At 41.1% G+C, this 20,329-nt stretch overlaps 1 protein-coding gene across 5 annotated transcripts in view; it reads right to left on the bottom strand.

Annotated features, from left to right (window-relative positions):
• Positions 1 to 20,329, bottom strand: part of GTDC1 (glycosyltransferase like domain containing 1) — a 375,327-nt gene that overhangs the window by 202,767 nt on the left and 152,231 nt on the right. For 4 of the 5 annotated variants that reach the window (XM_075000592.1, XM_075000589.1, XM_075000591.1 and 1 more), the window contains 2 exons: positions 7,356 to 7,523; positions 1,452 to 1,625 (listed from right to left, as the gene is read on the bottom strand). In XM_075000592.1, coding sequence (XP_074856693.1) covers positions 1,452 to 1,625; positions 7,356 to 7,523 — 342 coding nt within the window. The remainder of the gene's footprint in view (positions 1 to 1,451; positions 1,626 to 7,355; positions 7,524 to 20,329) is intronic. The other variant, XM_075000594.1, reaches the window with a different exon arrangement.

The following is a 20,329-nucleotide window of genomic DNA, read 5'->3' as shown; positions in this document are numbered from 1 at the left end:
AAGAATCTGCAGAATGTTCCCTTTGAGCCACATAACACAACCATTTGCTAATTTCAAAATGGGCTCCACAGTAAGGGTAATAAAAAATGTCCTTTGTACAAACTGAAAGTAAAGTGAAGAGCAACTATAACTGTAGTTAATACTGAAATTACTCAGATCTGCTCTACATTACTGAACAGGAACAGAGAGGTAGCCATGTTAGTCTGTATTCTAACAAAACAAAACAGCAGTCATGTAGCATTTTAAAGATTAACAAAAAATAAGTTATTAGGTGATGAGCTTTTGTGGGATAGATCTGAAAAAAGTGGGTCTGTCCCATGAAAGCTCATCACCTAATAAATTATTTTGTAAGTCTTTAAAGTGGTGCATGACTGTTGTTTTGTTTTGCTACATTACTGAAGTCCTGTTCACCTACCTGTTAGCTAAAAAAAACAGTTAGGAGGAAGATATCCCACTACAGCATACCCAATTAAAAACAGGTTATCAAACACAGACTAGTCTTTGTTACTGGTTTCTGGATTCCCCCCAGCCCCCACCTCTTCCATGCAAACACTTACATATGGTTTGAAGAATAGACTGGATCACTTTTTCAAATAAAAACAATCTAATACATTATTATTGGTGAATAATCTATTTAAATTATGTTTTATATCTTTCTCGAAAATAAGTAGCTCTTTCTTAACATCAAATTATCTTTATATGTCACGTTCTGACTATCGACCTGCTTGGCAAACCTTCTACTGATTTCATTGGTGCGGGGTCAGGTGCTAATGTGAGTATTGTTAGGTTACTGAAATACTTTTGCAGCATAGTGACATACAGTAAACCCTTGAATTTACGGATCTCGAGTTAGCGGACTTCTGGAACAACGGATATCCCCCCCAACCCCAACACACAAAAAAAAAAAAAGAGTAGGAGACTTACCACTGTCACAGCCTGGAGCAGCCACTACCCTCCTCTCCTGGAGCCACTATGTGCTCCTCTCACCAGCAGTGGAGCATGTACCTGGGCAGATTGGCACTCATGTATGTGCCTCACCACTGGCCAGGCCATGCACGGTGGGACACAAGGCACCCCCTCTAGCTGCGCATGGTGGGGAAGCTCCAGCCACTACGACAAGGTCCCTCCAGCCATGCGGTGGAGTCCAGTGGCTCCTCCAGCAGTGGTGGCTCTGATGAGTGACATTTTTTTTTTATGGGGTGGGGTTGTGGCTGGGGGAGTGTGGTAAGGGTTGGTGGGCAGTAAACTACTGCATTTAACAGACTTTTGGGAATAGCAGACACCCCTCCCTCCATTAGTCCATTAAATCGAGGGCTTACGACGTGATCAAATTCCCTAATTAACAACGCTTGAACTAATCACTTCAAATTTAGCAGCCAAGATTATCAGTTTAGATAGATCTGAAACAAGATCTGACGTAATATGACAAAAATGGAGTCAAAAGTACTGACCTGCTCACATCAGGAAACCTGATTGGAAAGTAAAGAACTTGGCACTTTGGTCTGATTATTTTTTCCAGATCCTTTGGCCTGTGGTCAGGAATCAGCTTCAGAAATTTTCCAATAGACATAAGGAATGACTCCATATTAAATGCAGAGTTGAATACCACAATATCAGCAACCAAACTGTAAAACACAGCTAGAATTAATACAATGTTCTTTAAGGAAAACCAGAATTACTTTAAACTAGACTAACATAAGATAAATATTGTGACACTAACTGGCAACGCATTAAATGCACAAATTAAAGTTTGGGATTCTATTGTATCAAATGAGTAAGAGAAAGTGTCCACCTTAGCTCATACTTCCTGATTTCTGTCCATATGTTTAATCTTTTAAACATTATTTAACAATTTTTATTAAAGACAGCTTTTTAAATGAATTATAAATGTTTATTATTTTTACTTTGAAGGATCATATTCATTCTGATCCTTTGAGAAAATCCACTTTAATGTGAGGATCATATTTTTATTCATACTTCTGCTCATGTAAGTGACAAATTACAATAAAACCCCCAACAATCCTTTCTGCCCCTCAATATTTCGGAGACATCTAAAACTTTCTAAAAATATTAAACTGGGAAAAAATGTAAATTGCTCAGTGCAAGTACCTACTAAGAGACATAACCAACCATGGACACACACCAAAAGTCACATACATTTGGTACAGTAGCAGAAGACAGGACATGATACCAGAAAACATTTTGTCCCTCTCTATTGCTTCTTAAAAATAGTAGAACCAATATTTTTGCAATTTGGTTAAATTATATATTGTGTATCTGTGGAAGTTTTCAGTCTGAAGAAAAGACAAAAATATCAAACCATGAAAATGGGGAAGTTTAATTCTGGAAATGCTGACACAATGTTCACTGTTTTGGCACAAATGTAATATAACAACAAAAGTTAAAATGTTTTATGGCTAGTAGATTTTCTCAGTATGTCTTATTGTAATACTGACTTTTGAGTAGTAAGATACATTGAGGACATGTGTTCATACATCACTGGACTGGTGAAAAGTATATTTGAAATGAAAACCTGTCATTCATCCTCACAACTCACATTGCTGCTTGGCCAAGAAAGAAAATTGACAATGCTCACAAAAGCAGTAGGGGTCAGCAGGAAAAGCAAGGAAACATTTGAGAGGAATAATACTTTTCAGCTAGACTACTGGAGTTGAACTAATTTTTAAAAATCTTCAATTCTTCTTCATCTATGAATTTTTACCATAAGTTCTTCTAAAATTAAAACAACTACGGCTGTGTCTACACTACCTCTCTACTTTGAAGGGAGGATGGTAAGTAGAGTGTTGGGAGTTTATTAAGGAAGTGCTGCGCTGCATATGCAGCACTTCATTAAGCAAATCCCTCCCCCCCGGCAGCAACTCCGAAGTTTTAAACTTTGAAGTGCTGGCTCGCAGGTAGAAGCGTCTCACCCGCTGGTACTTCGAAGTGCCCAGGGTACTTTGAAGTCCCTTTACCCCGGGCACTCCAAAGTATCAGCGGGTGAGCTGAGGCTACCCGCAAGCCAGCACTTCGAAGTTTAAAACTTCAGAGTTGCCACGGGGGGTGGGGGTGGGGGAATTTGCTTAATGAAGTGCTGCATATGCACCGCAGCACTTCATTAATAAACTCCCAACACCCTACTTACCATCCTCCTTGCAAAGTAGGGAGGTAGTGTAGACACAACACTAGTGATCCAGCCCAGCCCTTTGACTAGCATTTTAAATTAAGCCTGCAAAGTTTGTATCTTCACTGGTTTTGTACATTAGAAATACAATAAACTCTTTCATATCCAACATTCTAACATCAGGAACTCTCAAATAACCAGCATTTTAACCATAAGTAAATTTTAGTTGTGCTTTCCATAAGTACAGTATAGTGAAAGTAAATACAAATAAATACAGCAAATACCATATAAGTTTACAGTGCACAATACTACTGTTGTTGATAAATGAAGTATTCTGCCTACACCTTTGCTTGTTTCCTAATACATAACCTTGTTTTTCTTTAGTGTTATCCATTGCTAGGTACACCTCTCTATTATCCAGAATATTTGAATATCCAACAGCCTCCAGGCCCTGGGGCTGTCAGATATGAGTTTACAGTACTAGGTCTTATCTACTAGAACATAAGAACGGCCATAGTGGGTCAGACCAAAGGTCCATCCAGCCCAGTATCCTGTCTGACGACAGTAGCCAATGCCAGGTGCCCCAGAGGAGGTGAACCGAAGACAATGATCAAGCGATTTCTCTCCTGCCATCCATCTCCCGCCTTCGACAAAAGGCTAGGCACCATACCTTACCCCTTGCTAATAGCCATCTATGGACCTAACCTCCAAATATTTATCGAGCTCTTTTCTAAACTCTGTTAGAGTCCTGGCCTTCACAGCGTCCTCTGGTAAGGAGTTCCACAGGTTGACTGTGTGCTGTGTGAAGAAAAACTTTCTTTTATTAGTTTTGAACCTGCTACCCATTAATTTCATTTGGTGCCCTCTAGTGCTTATATTATGGGAACAAGTAAATAACTTTTCTGTATTCACTTTCTCCACACCATTCATAATTTTATATACCTCTATCATATTGCCCCTCAGTCTCCTCTTTTCTAGAATGAAAAGTCCCAGTTTCTCTAGCCTCTCCTCATATGGGACCCATTCCAACCCCTTAATCATTTTAGTTGCCCTTTTCTGAACCTTTTCTAACGCCAATATATCTTTTTTGAGGTGAGGAGACCACATCTGCACGCCGTACTCAAGATGTGGGCGTACCATAGTTTTATATAGTGGAAGTAAGATATCCTTCGTCTTATTTTCTATCCCTTTTTTAATTATTCCTAACATCCTATTTGCTTTACTGACTGCCGCTGCACACTGCGTGGATGTTTTCAGAGAACTATCCACTATAATTCCAAGATCTCTTTCCTGATCTGTCGTAGCTAAATTTGCCCCCCTCATATTGTATGTATAATTGGGGTTATTTTTCCCAATGTGCATTACCTTACACTTACCCACATAAAATTTCATTTGCCATTTTGCTGCCCAATCACTCAGTTTGTTGAGATCTTTTTGAAGTTCTTCACAGTCTGCTTTGGTTTTGACTATCCTGAACAGTTTGGTGTCATCTGCAAACTTTGCCACCTCACTGCTTACCCCTTTCTCTAGATCACTGACGAACAAGTTGAACAAGATTGGTCCCAGGACTGACCCTTGGGGAACGCCACTAGTTACCCACTTCCATTCTGAAAATTTACCATTTATTCCTACCCTTTGTTTCCTGTCTCTTGACCAGTTCCCAATGCATGAAAGGATCTTTCCTCCTATCCCATGACCACCTAATTTACATAAGACCCTTTGGTGAGGGACCTTGTCAAAGGCTTTCTGGAAATCTAAGTATACTATGTCTACTGAATCCCCATTGTCCGCATGCTTGTTAACCCCTTCAAAGAACTCTAACAGATTAGTAAGACACGACTTCCCTTTACAGAAACCATGTTGACTTTTGCTCAACAAATCATGATCCTCTACGTGTCTGACAATTTTATTCTTTACTATTATTTCTACTAATTTGCCCAGTACTGATGTTAGACTTACCGGTCTATAATTGCTAGGGTCTCCTTTAAAGCCCTTTTTAAATACTGGTGTTATATTAGCTGTCTTCCAATCATTGGGTACCGAAGCTGATTTAAAGGATAGGTTACAAACCACCGTTAATAGTTCCACAATTTCACATTTGAATTCTTTCAGAACCCTTGGGTGAATACCATCTGGTCCTGGAGACTTGTGACTGTTTAGCTTATCAATTAGTTCCAAAACCTCCTGTAATGACACTTCAATCTAGGACAGTTCCTCAGATTTGGGAATCTCTCTAACATCCTCAGCCGTGAAGACTGAAGCAAAGAAATCATTTAGTTTTTCCACAATGGCATTATCTTCCTTGATTGCTCCTTTCATGTCTCTATCGTCCAGGGGCCCCACTGCTTTTTTAGCAGGCTTCCTCCTTCTAATGTACTTAAAAAACATTTTACTATTGTTTTTTGAATTTATGGCTAACTGTTCCTCAAAATCTTTTTTGGCTTTTCTTATTACATTTTTACATTTAATTTGGCTTTGTTTATGCTCCTTTCTATTTTGATCACTAGGATTTGATGTCCACTTTTTAAAAGATGCCTTTTTATCTCTCACTGCCTCTTTTACATGGCTGTTAAGCCATGGTGGCTCTTTTTTAGGTCCCTTACTGTGTTTTTTAATTTGGGCTATACATTTAAGTTGGGCCTCTAATATGGCATCTTTGTTTTGTACTGGAAGTTTTAAGTGTGACTGGCAAACTAGAGGTGTCCTATCATCACAAGAAGCTGAGACCTGAGCAACTAAGAGGGAAGGAATATTAGTCATACTATTTAATATTTGTCACCACCTATTTAACGAACTCCTGCTAAGTCGTGTGTGTGTGCGTGTGTGTATATTTTTGTTTTGTTTTTTAACCTTACAAATATCAGTAACATTTACATTTAAACACACACACATGTAAACATATATTTCCTTTATGGGTGAATACCAAAGAAGAGAAACAATGCAGCTAAAATATAGAGAAGACTCACTCTCTTTTGCTATTAAAAATGTCCTTCTGCAGAGCCAAAAATATTCAAAATGTGTATGTTACGCATTTACACTAAAGTACAAAGTCTACTCTCAGCTAAAGAAAACATGGAGGAATGCATTCTTAGAAGTCTTTTCCTACATAAGAGAAAGGTCCTATAATAAAAACTCATAAGATTACAGCATTTACAATACCAAAAGCAGTTAAAACATATCTTTTTTATGTATTTCCTTCCTCAGCTTCACCACCCAGCGCCATATATTTTTGTCATTAGATTTCAAAATGGCTTCTACTGTTTTCAAAATACACTCCAAGAATAGTACAGCCATTTTACCACATTTTTACAGCATTGTTACTGAATAACTGAAGCATCTTTCAAGTGAAATGACAGGAACAGATCTAGAAAATGCTTTCTATATATAAAGATTATCATTTGGGAAATATGAATATCAACTGGCTCATTTTACAAAGATGCAAATATTTTGTATGCATTTAAAAGTATTAAATCCATGCTTCTCCTAAGTCTCCTAATAACAAATAGGTGAGATAGATCAACAGAATTAATTCATTTCAATTCAAACTATTCAGCTTTGCAGATTCACATGGGGTTGTACAGTGTCTCATTACAAAGCTTTTTCAGTGTGCTGTTAATAACTTATTTCATTAACAAATTCAGGAAACACATTTGTTTTAAGTAACAGTAAAGGCCCACAACCTTTAAAATGTCTGGATGTTTTATCATTGCACAGTTTCTGAATACCAAATGAAAGAAATGCAAGGATATAGCTGTTATGTTTACTGCTTTCACTCCTTAAAGACAAACAAACAAAACTTTCACATTATGTTTTAATTTTTGTTTATTCCCCTGGAAACCACTATTTTAATTCAGTTGGATGCTTTCAAAGCTATAGCTCAGCAAGTGCTAGCTGATTAACTGCCTCTCTGCTAAGTGTCCTTGAAGTACAGCATCTTGTTTGCTGTGAATAGGTATTAATTGAAAATTAGTGCAATTTATAGGTGTAGTATGGTAGTCCTTCAGCACACAGGTAGACTTGAATATCTTGAAATGAGGCTACACATGAAGTACTTCATTACATGTTTCTGCCAAAGCACTTTATTGAAAAACTCCGTGGGACTCTGTTTGTATTTGCATCGCAGTTTGTAACAGTGTTGTGATTTAAGCAGAACACGTCTCCCCAAGTTTAAAAATGCTTGAAAGATACCATTAAAAATACACACACGCGCCATCACCTGAGAAACACCTACCATGAAAGAATCTGGTTGTATCCATACTGGAAATCTCTTTGCTGGCACTTCTGTACAGGATATGCCAACTGGTTCTCATGGAAGTAAAGGACCTTTTTCAATCTGCCAAGATCAGGCCGAAGAGCAGTAAGTTCAGTAAGGTTAAGCACTGAGCTTGCAAAGAGGATCCTAAGAAACAAGGAAAGTAGTGTTTACTGTCTGTGAGCATGCTCAAAAGGGTCACCCTTTACCCTTCCTCTCTGCCTGTCCCCCACAAGAAATGCATAACCCCTATAGGGACACATCAATAGCTAAGCCTTAATACCATGTAGCAGCATTCTAAGTTTTGATCTCTTAAAAAGCAGCTGCTAAGAACTCAACTAGAAAAGCACTGAATCTCATTGGTCTTCTCAGCTCAGTTACAGAGAGATGCAAAATAAAAAAGCTGGATGGATTTTATTGAAAAAGGCAAGAAAAGCTGTATCTGAAGGACAAAGGGAACAAAGATAAGGCTGACTGGGGAATACGTTGCTTGCCAGTTTCATTACACTTTACTTCTTTATGCAAGCAACTACTGAAATTCAATATATGAGCAGGAATGGCACATGTTCATGTTATGACATAAACCCACCTGATTTATGCAGCATACTTATTGTGTGTGGCCTTTTTTTTCTCTCTCCATCACTTTTCCATTTTTATTAAGCACCCTGCATAATTTTTGCTGTTTTGTTCCCTGCTCCCCAATATTGCAATAGTACAGTTACCATTTGATAGTGCATATATTGCTTATATTCTACAAATTATATGTAACTCAGGCACAAAAAAAAATTAGCACACTGATTTCTTGTCCTTGACATAACTTGATAAACAATCACAATGTTAACTTATTTAAGTGAAGTACTGTGAAATTCTAACCCTACTGATGTCAATGGCAAAGCTCACTGTGACTCAATGGGGCCAGGATTTCACTCATAATATATAAACGGATATCTAATGCCGTCTTATAACAGAATCTTGAGGTATACCACCATTCTGTATTGAATCACGTATCTGCTAGTATTTTCATGTGGTCTAAATTCCTCAGCACCAACACAAATCAATTATTTAGTTCAAATAAAAAGTTAAACTTTGATATATGGCTATAGACACAGTATGCTCCTCAATAATTTGCCTGCCCATCCTTCATTATAATGATGCAAATGTAGTGTTTGTTGAAAGAGCTTCTTTTCTGTAACCTTTCCCAATTTCCCCTTACTTTTTATTTAGTGGAACTAATGCTGAAGAGCTAAGTGAACACAGTAGTGGAAAAATAATCTTTTGTTTGCAGTGGTGAACTTTACAAATTTTCCAATTGCCTGAGGTAAATAAACAGACTTGCATGGCTACTATATTCCCTCTACTAATTGCAGGGGAGTACAGGCAGAAGAGTGACAACATCTGCTTGAAAAGTCAAAAAATTGGCACACTTTATGGGAAACCTCAGAATGTAAGGAATATATACAACTCGAAGATCAGCTCCTTCATCCAAGAGCATCAACATGACTCAACTTTAACCTGGAAGAATCACCCATAGGGGTGTGAGAGACTCTGTATGCCCATTTAATAGTTAGTTGTTCTAATGAGATTGTCAAATAGAATGCCAAATAAGAGAGGAAGTCATATTTTTTCCTATCACTAGTGACCTGGACAAGTCAAACCTGAGGTGAAAAGGTTCCACGCTATGTGTGTTATGCAATTTAATGATCATAGAAAAAAAACAATCCTTGCCCCCGCCCTGCCTTTTTTTTTAAATCTCTCTCTCCCCCTTTTCCCAGGGTAGATAATGACAAGCTTCTCATGGCCTGCCATATTGTGTGTCAACGCATGCCCCAACCTCAACAAATCTGCATCTGAATGTTACTCAGTGAAGTCTCAGCTTGAAGATCAATGGATATAATTATTCTGCAAAAAGTGATTCCTTTCAGAGGCATGTCTACACTAGAGGGTTTTGTTGACAAAACTGGCAGTTTGTCAACAAACCCAGGAAGCATCCAGATTCACAAGGCGTTCTGTCGACAGTAAATTGACAGAACTCAGCACTTTTATCGGCAGTCTTATCCAGCTCCCCACACCTCTGTTGACAGAGATCTGTCACAGAAAGTCAGTCTAGATGTTCTGGGGAGCCCTCTGTCAACAGCTAGGGCTTCTGGGACACTGAGCAACCCTGTCTGCTGTGTTTTCAGCTGATTGTTTTGTCAAGAGACCGGTTGGGCAGTCCAGTTGCTCTTGTCAATAGAGTGGCTCACTCTTGAGATTCACCTGGCAATCTGGCTGCAGTCTGTTAACAGACATTTTGGAGGAAGATATCTTCCGACCAAAACTTCTATTGACAAATCACTGTAATCCAGACATAGTTTATGAATTTGGCAACAGAATGCTGAAGATATATTCCAATCTAAAAGGGCCTTGCAAGAAACGTATTTAAAAAAACCTTTCAAGTTCCTAATGCCATATTGCAGGATACAATGATTCTAGAGATGTTATCTCTCTCCATCGTTCAAAACATAGCTTTGCCACACACATTAAACAGGGCATAAAAGATTATGACACAACAGAAGCCAGGAGTAACACCAGAGCCTTTAATGTCTCAATAAGAACAATGAGATCTCCAAGACCATTTTTGGTAAGTTTTCAAATAGTTGATTTTGACTATTGAACTCTCAGCACTGGAACTGAATTCCTCATAATTATGTTACCACCCAAACTGTGCAAGAACTTTCAAGCATCAAGCTGGCTGGGACTCATTGTGCCAGCTAGGGTCACTACTGATGCTCTTCAAGCAGACCTTGAAAACTGTGATCACTTGGCACATCCATAAGGCTACAAGAAAAAATATCTTCTCCCACAATCAAAAAGGATATATCCCATACTCGCAAGCAGTGGCACAAACACTGCAAAATTCCTGTAGAGTTACAAAATGTAATCCTGAATCAAAGATGGATTGGAACAACTGTATCTTTGGACTTTACTCACTGTAGTCATAAAGTTTGGCTATTATTTCATCATCGAGGATCTGCAAATTCAGAGGAATGCAAATCTCTGAGGTCCTAGCAGATCTCATCACAAGGACACTTCTTACGACCTCAAAAGCATTAGGGGACAAGTTTATTAATGCAAAATGTTAAAATAGTTTCAACAGCTCAGTACTCTACTCATTGCTGACTTTCACTGCTGAGAAGGTAAACAAGACCTTATCACAAAACTTCAGACAGGAACAAGACTTGATGGCTTTTTTCCAGGATTTATTAAAAACCCTGTGGTCAAGGAACAGAAATGATATTCACCAATATCATTCATTCCTCAGAGATTCTCCCAACAACCTGGAGTAAGGCTACAACCACTGCCATTGCCAAGCCCAGAAGTGTTACTAATGAACAAGTTAGTTTCCAGCCAAGTCAAAATTGCACTGACAACAAACAGGGAAGTGGGAGTCCAGTGAAAACTCAAGATTCAGGGAAGCATTTTTAGAATTCTCTGCTGTCTATGGAACGATACAGAGGAATCTCTGTTTGAAAGACAGCAAAATTATCCAATACAATGAAATAAGAAAATTCTTCTCAGAAGTTCTGATCAATCATAAATTTCATGTTCTCCTTGCAGACCAGATCAGTAGACCACATACTCTCAATGAAGGCTGATCAGAGGGATTAGTTCTAGCACCAGTTCTACTTAACATCTATATTAGTGATATTACTTGTGCATCATCACGGAAATTGGCTTTTGCTGATGAGATTGCATGATTGTACAGCGAGAACAACCTACTTATCATAAAACAAATACAAATCAGGAACCTTAAAACCATGAAGGGATATTTCTTATTTTGACAATTAAAATGAAAACCCCACCAAGGTTCTTGTGTCAGCATTTCATTTAAGCAATCCAAAGGCTATGGCAGAACAGAATGTGCACTTCTGTTGCCAACAGATAAGACACAATCCCAGTCTGAATTATCTTGCTGTGACAGTAGACCGAAGCCTCACTTAACACCAGTACCTGAAAAACATCCATCACAAAATAAAAATGAATGCAAACCTCAACCAGAAACTGTCAGGGAAAACATGGGAAGCTAATGTAAATGCTCTACAAACCTTTTGACTGGTCCTTATTTAGTCTACTGCAGACAGTGCTCATCCCTCCAGACACACAGTTCCCACAGGTCACTTGCTGACTCTCCTTTTCACCACCATCATGAGGATCATTACATAAAAACACAGAAATGGCCATGCTGGGTCAGACCCGTGGTCCATGTAGCCCAATCCAGGGCCAGTTTAACATTTTGTAAGTCTGGTGCCAAACGTACTTGTGGATACTGTTGGGTCATTATTATCCCACTCTGAGTGCAGGTCTGGTATGGCAGTGCTGTAGTATACCCATTACTGAGTCTCAGAGGCATATTTCATTTTGACCACACACCTCTGCAAGATTTTATGTATGGTTATATGCAGCTTCCTCTGTCCCCAATTTTTCTCATTGAGCTCTACAACCATGTGGGTTTACCAGTGTCCATAGTGAGCAGAAAAGTTATAGTTATCAGGGGAAACATCCCACAGATTTATTTCCTTCCTCATCCACTCTATAGCCAGGTCTCTACAACTACCCAATTTTACCTGTCCCTGTATGTGGCCCACGTCTCAGCTTGATAAAGTTCCAGTGCTAGCAGCTCCCTGATCATTTCTGACAAATCCCTACCCTAGGACCCGGTCCTGTACTTGAGCAAGCCACATTCAGATACCATTTGTCCAAAGTGAGCACTTTAACCCCTGGGAACCTGAATGAACCTGACTTTCTCCTTCAATTTCCATCTATATACTAGTCTGGTACCTGGTCATCACCACTCTTCTCATGTTTGTTTCCCTTCTACCTTCGACATGCTCCCTAGCCAGCTGAGGTTTTTCTCCTATAACTCTTTCATCCTCTTTCCCTGCTTCCCTCAACATTTTTTTCCTTTTGGTGACCACTGTTCCTTGATGTTAATGGCAGTTTCTTTATTTGCTCCTATCATCACAGCGCCACGTGCAGCTTCTCTGGCTATAAACATAGGGTCAATTGCCAGAGGCCTGCTTTAGAAAGCTGTGACTACTAGCCATGGGATGGGTGGCAATTCCAAGGCTGAGCATGCCTGAACCTTACAATAGCAGCCTTTAACAGCAACAAAGGGTCCTGTGGCACCTTATAGACTATAAACATAAGAGTTTTGAGCATCAACCTCAGCCTGGAACAGTCCACACAGGAGATCCATTTCCTGGAGACCACAGTGCTAATACACGATGGCCACATCAATACCACCCTGTACCGTAAACCTACTGACCGCTACGCCTACCTTCATGCCTCCAGCTTCCATCCCAGACACACCACACGATCCATTGTCTACAGCCAAGCACTAAGAGATAACCACATTTGCTCCAAGCCCTCCGACAGAGACAAACACCTACAGGATCTCTACCAAGCATTCTTAAAACTGCAATACCCACATGAGGAAGTGAAAAAACAGATCAACAGAGCCAGACGTGTGCCACGAAGCCTCTTACTACAGGACAAGCCCAAGAGAGAAACCAACAGAACACCACCAGCCATCACCTACAGTCCTCAGCTAAAACCTCTACAGCGCATCATCAGGGATTTACAACCCATCCTGGACAATGATCCCCCGCTTTCACAGGCCTTGGGAGGCAGACCAGTCCTTGCCCACAGACAACCTGCCAACCTGAAGCAAATCCTAACCAGCAACTATACACTAGAACACAGTCACTCTAACTCAGGGACCCATCCACGCAACAAACCTCGTTGCCAGTTCTGCCCACATATCTACACCAGCAACACCATTACAGGACCTAACCAGATCAGCCACACCATTGTGGGTTCATTCAGCTGCACATCTACCAATATAATTTATGCCATCATGTGCCAGCAATGCCCCTCTGCTATATACATCGGACAAACTGAACAGTCTCTACGTAAAAGAATAAATGCACACAAATCAGACATCAGAAATGGCAATATACAAAAACCCGTAGGAGAGCACTTCAATCTCCCAGGCCACACAGTAGCAGACTTAAAAGTAGCTATCCTACAGCAAAGAAATTTCAGGACCAGACTCCAAAGAGAAATTTCTGAGCTACAATTCATCTGCAAATTCAACGCCCTCAGCTCTGGCTTAAACAAAGACTACGAATGGCTGGCGAAATACAGAAGCAGCTTCCCCTCTCTTGGTGTTCACACCTCCAGATCAACTGCTGGTAGTAAGCCTCACCCTTGCTGACTGAGCTAACCTTGTTATCCCCACCCTTGCTCTGGCTTATTTATACTTGGCCCTGCAGATTTCCAAGACCAGCATCTGATGAAGTGAGTCTGTGCCCACGAAAGCTCATGCTCAAAACTTTTCTGTTAGTCTATAAGGTGCCACAGGACCCTTCGTTGCTGTTACAGGTCCAGACTAACACGGCTACCCCTCCGATACTCAATAGCAGTCTTTGGGACTCTAAATCCTCAGTGCTGGATCTAGATAGATGCAGATAATTTTCACAGACCCCTCAGCTAGGACACAGCCATGCTGAAATTGCATCTGAATAATTTTTGGAGTCTGGGGGCAACAGGAGATTCTAATCCCTGAGCAGCAGTTCTGCAACTAATTCTCACTGGCAACCTTTGCTCTGGGATTGCGACCGTATGAAGATGGTGGAATTACCCTATGCATAACTGGTTCCACCCACAGCCTGCTGAAGGGAGAATCTTTTCATAGAAGCAAAGGACCTATTCTTGACTCTAGGAGCAAAGTGCATTTTAGGTTGCACTGGTTTATTATTGAGGGTGTCGCATTATTTAGTGAATAAACAGCACCTCCTGAAGCACTAAATTTTTTCTGAGAGGCCTCCCACCCAATTACTAAATGTAAACCTTCTTAGCTTACAAGGTCTCGGAATATCAGATATTCTGGTGACAAAAGGAAGGCACTTCTGAATTCAGTAGGAATTCTGGAAATAAACAGAACACAGAACTGGTTCCTGTCTGGTCATAGAACTACAATTTCTGTGACTGGAGGATATCTGGATGCATATTCTTAGACTGTCACAAATAATGAGAAAAAGTTGACATGCCTTTGTTTTTCTTTTGCCCCACTCTTTGCTTCTGTGGGGAAATTACCAATGCATTATTACAATCTTCTGTTTAAAACAAGAAAACTAAAAAACAAACAAACAAACAGGTAATAGTAGTTAAAAATAGCCACTCCAGTCCCAGTTGGCACTGGGAAGATGCAAGAATCTATTGCTCAATTTTATTCTACCTTTTCTACAACAAATGATAGTGGGTCAATATTTGATGCTGGAAAAATAGTACAATAGTAGCCCAAATTAAACTTGAGCATTCCTATGCTATTCAAATCTGGAAGGTGGGCACTTGATTCCCTTTCTGAGTATTAGATGAATGTGGAAAGGAAAAGCCTTTTCTACTTTCCTGGCTATGAAAATTGGATTAAATCCTCCTGCATGCCTGGTATTGTATCTAAAGCTGCCCAGCCCCTCTAGTAGGCCTTTTCCTCCCTTACTTATCATATTAATAATCCCCTGGTGGGGTGCACATACCTCCCCTGGTAGGCTTCAGAGAGGTGCATTGTCCACTCAGTCAATCCAATTTCCTCTTTGGGGTTGGCGAATCAAGGCCACTAACATCCCTATTCCAATCTGGGGAAGTGTTCTGAGGGTGAGATCTGAGCCAGTCTTTGCTCCCTGTGCATGCATGTTCCCCACTCATAGCACCACAGCCTTCCTTTCTTCATTAACAGCAAATGCAGTGCAAGGCTCTCACAGCTTCCCCCAGTCTCTCCCTCTTCCTTCCTTGTGCTTAGCAGCCATGGGAATACTGGGAAATGTAGTCTCTTCCCTGCCCCAGAGCCAACTCTTTAGGAGGGAACTGGCCAAGGAACTATGGTTCCCAAAGTACTTGGGGCTCTTAGGGCCCTTCTGAGCTTGAGGCTGGTCCAATGATAAACTCACCAACAATGGCCAGTGCCAGAAGCTTCAGAAAGAGAAAACAAAACATACAATTTATTGAGTGATATGTTCCCTGTCATCTAGTCCCAATTCCTGGCAGTAAGATCTTTTGGGACACCCATAGCATGGGGCTGCATTCCTGACCATTTTGCCTAATAACTTATTTGTTCCTATCCTCAATAAAATTATCTTCTTTTTTTAACTTATTCTTGTGGCCTTCAGAGCATCCCTTAGCAATAAGTTCTACAGGGTGACTTTGCTTTGTGTGAAATACTTCCTTGTGATACTTTTAAACTTGTTGACTATAAATTTGTGTGACCCCTGCTTTGTGTGTTATATGAAGGGGTAAACAACACCTCCTTATCAACTTCTCCACAATATCCATGATTCTCAAGAACTCTATCATCTCCTCCCTCAGCCATCACCCTTCCAACCTGAACAGTGCCAGAATTTTTAATCCCTCCTCATATGGAAACTTTTTAATTCCACATGGTATGGAAATTGTTCCATACCACTAATAATATTCAATGCCCTTCCCTGGACTTTTTTTAAATCTAATATATCTTTATTGAGATGGAGTGACCAGAACTACATAAAGTGTTCAACATATGAGCATATTATGGATTTAAATAGCAGTATTATAATATTTTGTGTGTAATTAGCTACCCCTTTTTCAATAGTTCCTGTTAGCTGTTTTGGCTGCTGTTCGAGTGGATTTTTTCAGAGAACTAGCCACAGTGACTCACAGATCTCTTTCATGAATGGTAAGGGTTAATTTAGACCTCACTATTTTGGATGTATGGTTGGAATTGCATTTTCTAATATGCACTGCTTTGCACTTATCCTGGGCTATATTCTTTCCCAGACACCCCATTTTGTGAAATTCTTTTGTGATTCTTCACAGTCTGCTTTGGACTTAATTATCCTCCGTATCATCTGAATACTTTGCCACCTGACTGTTTACTCTCTATTCCAGATCATTTATGAACGTGTTGAACAGCACAGGCCACAGTACAGATCTCTAGAGACCCAGGCTATGTACCACTCCATGCTGTGAAAATTGACCATTTACTCCTACCCTTTGTTTCCTATCTTGATCCATGGGAGGAACTTATCTTTATCCCATAACTCCTTACTTTGCTTAAAAGCCGTCAGTGAGGAACTTACCAGTACACTATATCTGTGGGATCATCCTTGTCCACCCATTTGTTAAAAGCTTCAACAATGCTAAGAAACTGGCAAGACATATTTTCCCTGTACAAAAGCCATGCTGACCTTCTCCAACATGCTGTTTCCATAGGCTACGTCTACACGTGCAGCCAACATCAAAATAGCTTATTTCGATGTTGCGACATCGAAATAGTCTATTTCGATGAATAACGTCTACACGTCCTCCAGGGCCGGCAACGTCGATGTTCAACTTCGACGTTGCTCAGCCCAACATCGAAATAGGCGCAGCGAGGGAACGTCTACACGTCAAAGTAGCACACATCGAAATAGGGATGCCAGGCACAGCTGCAGACAGGGTCACAGGGCGGACTCAACAGCAAGCCGCTCCCTTAAAGGGCCCCTCCCAGACACAGTTGCACTAAACAACACAAGATACACAGAGCTGACAACTGGTTGCAGACCCTGTGCCTGCAGCATAGATCCCCAGCTGCTGCAGAAGCAGCCAGAAGCCCTGGGCTAAGGGCTGCTGCCCACGGTGACCATACAGCCCCGCAGGGGCTGGAGAGAGAGCATCTCTCAACTCCCCAGCTGATGGCCGCCATGGAGGACCCAGCAATTTCGACGTTGCGGGACGCGGATCGTCTACACGGTCCTTACTTCGACGTTGAACGTCGAAGTAGGGCGCTATTCCTATCTCCTCATGAGGTTAGCGACTTCGACGTCTCGCCGCCTAACATCGAAGTTAACTTCGAAATAGCGCCCGACGCGTGTAGACGCGACGGGCGCTATTTCGAAGTTGGTGCCGCTACTTCGAAGTAGCGTGCACGTGTAGACGCAGCTATATATACAGTAGACCCCTGACTTGCACATGAACTACGTTCCTGAGGAACCAAGTGTAATTCGAATTTTGCACAAGTCAAAGTGAAGACAGGGCCTCCAGCTCCACTCCCAGGGAGCTGCTGGGGCCATGGAATCCTGGGCTACAGGGGATACGAGCTGGTGGAGCATAGTACTACGCCACAGGGAGCTAACAGGACTGGGGAATCCCCAGCATTAGAGCAGCTGTGAGCCAGCTGGGCAGTGCAGCACTCTGCCACTGGCTCCAGACCCTGCCTCTCCCAGCGGGGGGGAGCTGGGGAGCAGCCGCACCACTATGCCAGTCTGCTCTGCCAGCTCGGAGAAGCTGGGTGTCAGCCATACCACCGCACCACTCCACCCACCCCCCCAGCTTCCCCAGGCTGAGGGAAGCCAAGGAGTAGCCACACCAACGCGGTGGACCACTCCCCGCCCCCCAGCTCCCTCAGCTGGGGGAAGCAGGGAAGCAGCTGTGCCACTGTGCCAGTCCCCCCCACCAGCTCTCCCCAGCTCAGGGAAACCAAGCACACTGGCTCCAGCCCTCAGGGAACTACTGGGGCTGGGGTGAATCCCTGGTAGCAAAGGGAATGAGAGCCAGCCATGCACAGCCCCTTTACTGCAGGGGATTCCACTGGCCAGCGGTTCCCTGAGGCTGGAGTTGCAGAGTGCTGCAATAGGCCAGCTCCCAGTGGCAGCTGCCTCTCCCCATAGCACGGGGATTCCCCAGCCCTGGCAGCAGCTGCACTCTGACAGCTCCCATCCACCTTAACACCTGGGGATTCCCCAGCCCCGGCACTCCCTGAGGCTGGTGCTACCACTGGGGTCCCCCTTAACTCGCATTAAAATGAGAAATGTGCAAGTTGAATTGGCATATCTCGGGGGTCTATTGTATGGTTGGTAATTGTTTTCTTTATTGTAGTTAAAGCAATTTGCCTGATACTGAATTTAAGATCAAACTGGATTGCAAACTTAGACTTGAACATATAACTTTGCTGTTTTTAACCCATATAAAAGAAGACAATTTCTTTTTCTCTTATATGCTGGGCTGGAAAGAGCATCTGATTGATGAAGGGTAGTATCTGTGGTTCTGGCAAAACACGTATTTCTTTAGGAGAGATGTGAATGGGCAGAGGGAGGAAATATGGCATATTCAGACTGAAACCATATGAGACACCATGGAACAAGACAGAAGTGGAAGGAGAGGAAAAAGAAGGACAGGAAACATGACAAATGAGATGCCACATATAGGCTACAAAGAGTTGTTCAGGACCTTCAAGGTGAAGCTGAGCAGTATAAACTTAATGGGTGGTGTCAGGGGAGCCAGTGCAGGGATTCAAAGGAAAGAGTAATATGGCCATAGATCAATGGATAATAACCTGACTGCAGCATTTTGGAAAAACCAAAGTAGTGGGCATCAAATAAACATAAAACAAGGAGTTTTACAGTAAGCAAGAAGGGAAACTATAACATATTAGATAAATGTTTTAGCCATTAAGATACAAAGAGTAGGGTTTTAAAGTTGCTAAATATTTAAAAAGGAATAAGATTTTTTTACCCAACAATATCCCATTTCGTTACAAGTCTCATAAACTGGCCGATGACATGAGCGAGGTTTACAATTATTAACAAACTCCAAATTCAAAATGTGAATGCTTTGCTTACATTCCCTACTGGGATGCAAACAAAATTTTAATCTATAAAGGTATTATAAAATGTCATCAATGATTCTTTAAAACTACCTCAGAGCCCTTCTATACCATAAATCTATACACATTAGGTACTCTCAGCTTTGCTTCTTTACTGGCACAATAGCTGTTAACTACCAACAATAACCAGTTTCCCTAGGCATCATAATCTTAAATAACACCTGACAGTACAAGTCAGTATGAACATGCCCACAGAGGAGTCGTGTATATAGCTAATGGACTCATGCAGGGCACTGGAGGATATATTCTACTTAACACCTACTACTAGGGGAAGACAGGGAAATTTATTATAATGTAACATGTGACATAAATGTATATCAGTTGTCATTTTATGTGACATCAACTTTCATTCTACCTCAGGTTATTATTTAAGTAATAAATCCTAACAAGGTGAGCTTTATCATCCCACAGAGTCTATCCAGGAGGTAAGGACACAAGGTGATAGCAAGAACGCCGGAAACATGATAATTCCTGACAGCTGCTGCTTGAGCACAAGTTAAATTGAACAGTTTATCTCAGCATAAAGATGTTATAAGGTTTTATGTTTAATTTAAAAAAATTAACATAAAACCCAGTGAAAGCAGAGTTAGGCAATCTTTCACAGACATGACATACTACAATCACTGTATAAGCTGGATTAGTACTTATTACCATGCTACTAGAGAATTAAGCTGTTTTTAGACCACCAAAGAGCTTTAAATTGCAACTTTTGTCTCTGTAAGAGAAACCTATATTTAAAATGTCTGCTAAATTCAAATTAACAGCTACATCATTAACTTACCATCTCACAAAAAACTACATTTAAACTGCTACTACAGTATTCTTATCGAGACCCGTCAAGACTATGAATTTGTTAATACAGTACATTTATTTACACCATAACTACTGTACACACTACCCAGAAACCTACACTAAAGACTACCTTTCTGAAATAATCATCTTCCATAGCGGTCGTCCCAAAATATACCAAGCATTTCACAGTGTTTTAAATGACCATTTCTCCCACATTACTAAAAGTAATCCAAAATATAGCAGCAACATCTCCTCGAAGACAGGCTGAACTGTTTTGGACTTCAGTGCCCAGTAGGCACAAACATGACAAACCCTCATCCTCTACGGTAAACCCTCGAGTTAAGCACAACTCAAAGCCACTCTGCAGCTGGCTGCCCACCAGCCTCCCCCAGCTGGCCAGCCTCCTCCAGCCCTAGTGGGCTGGTCAGTTTCCCAGCTCCTGCAA

Source organism: Carettochelys insculpta, chromosome 8 (genome assembly GCF_033958435.1).
Source record: "Carettochelys insculpta isolate YL-2023 chromosome 8, ASM3395843v1, whole genome shotgun sequence".
Classification (NCBI taxonomy): Eukaryota; Metazoa; Chordata; order Testudines; family Carettochelyidae; genus Carettochelys; species Carettochelys insculpta.
Note: the sequence above shows the minus strand (reverse complement) of the source record. Positions and strands in the feature narration are given on the sequence as shown.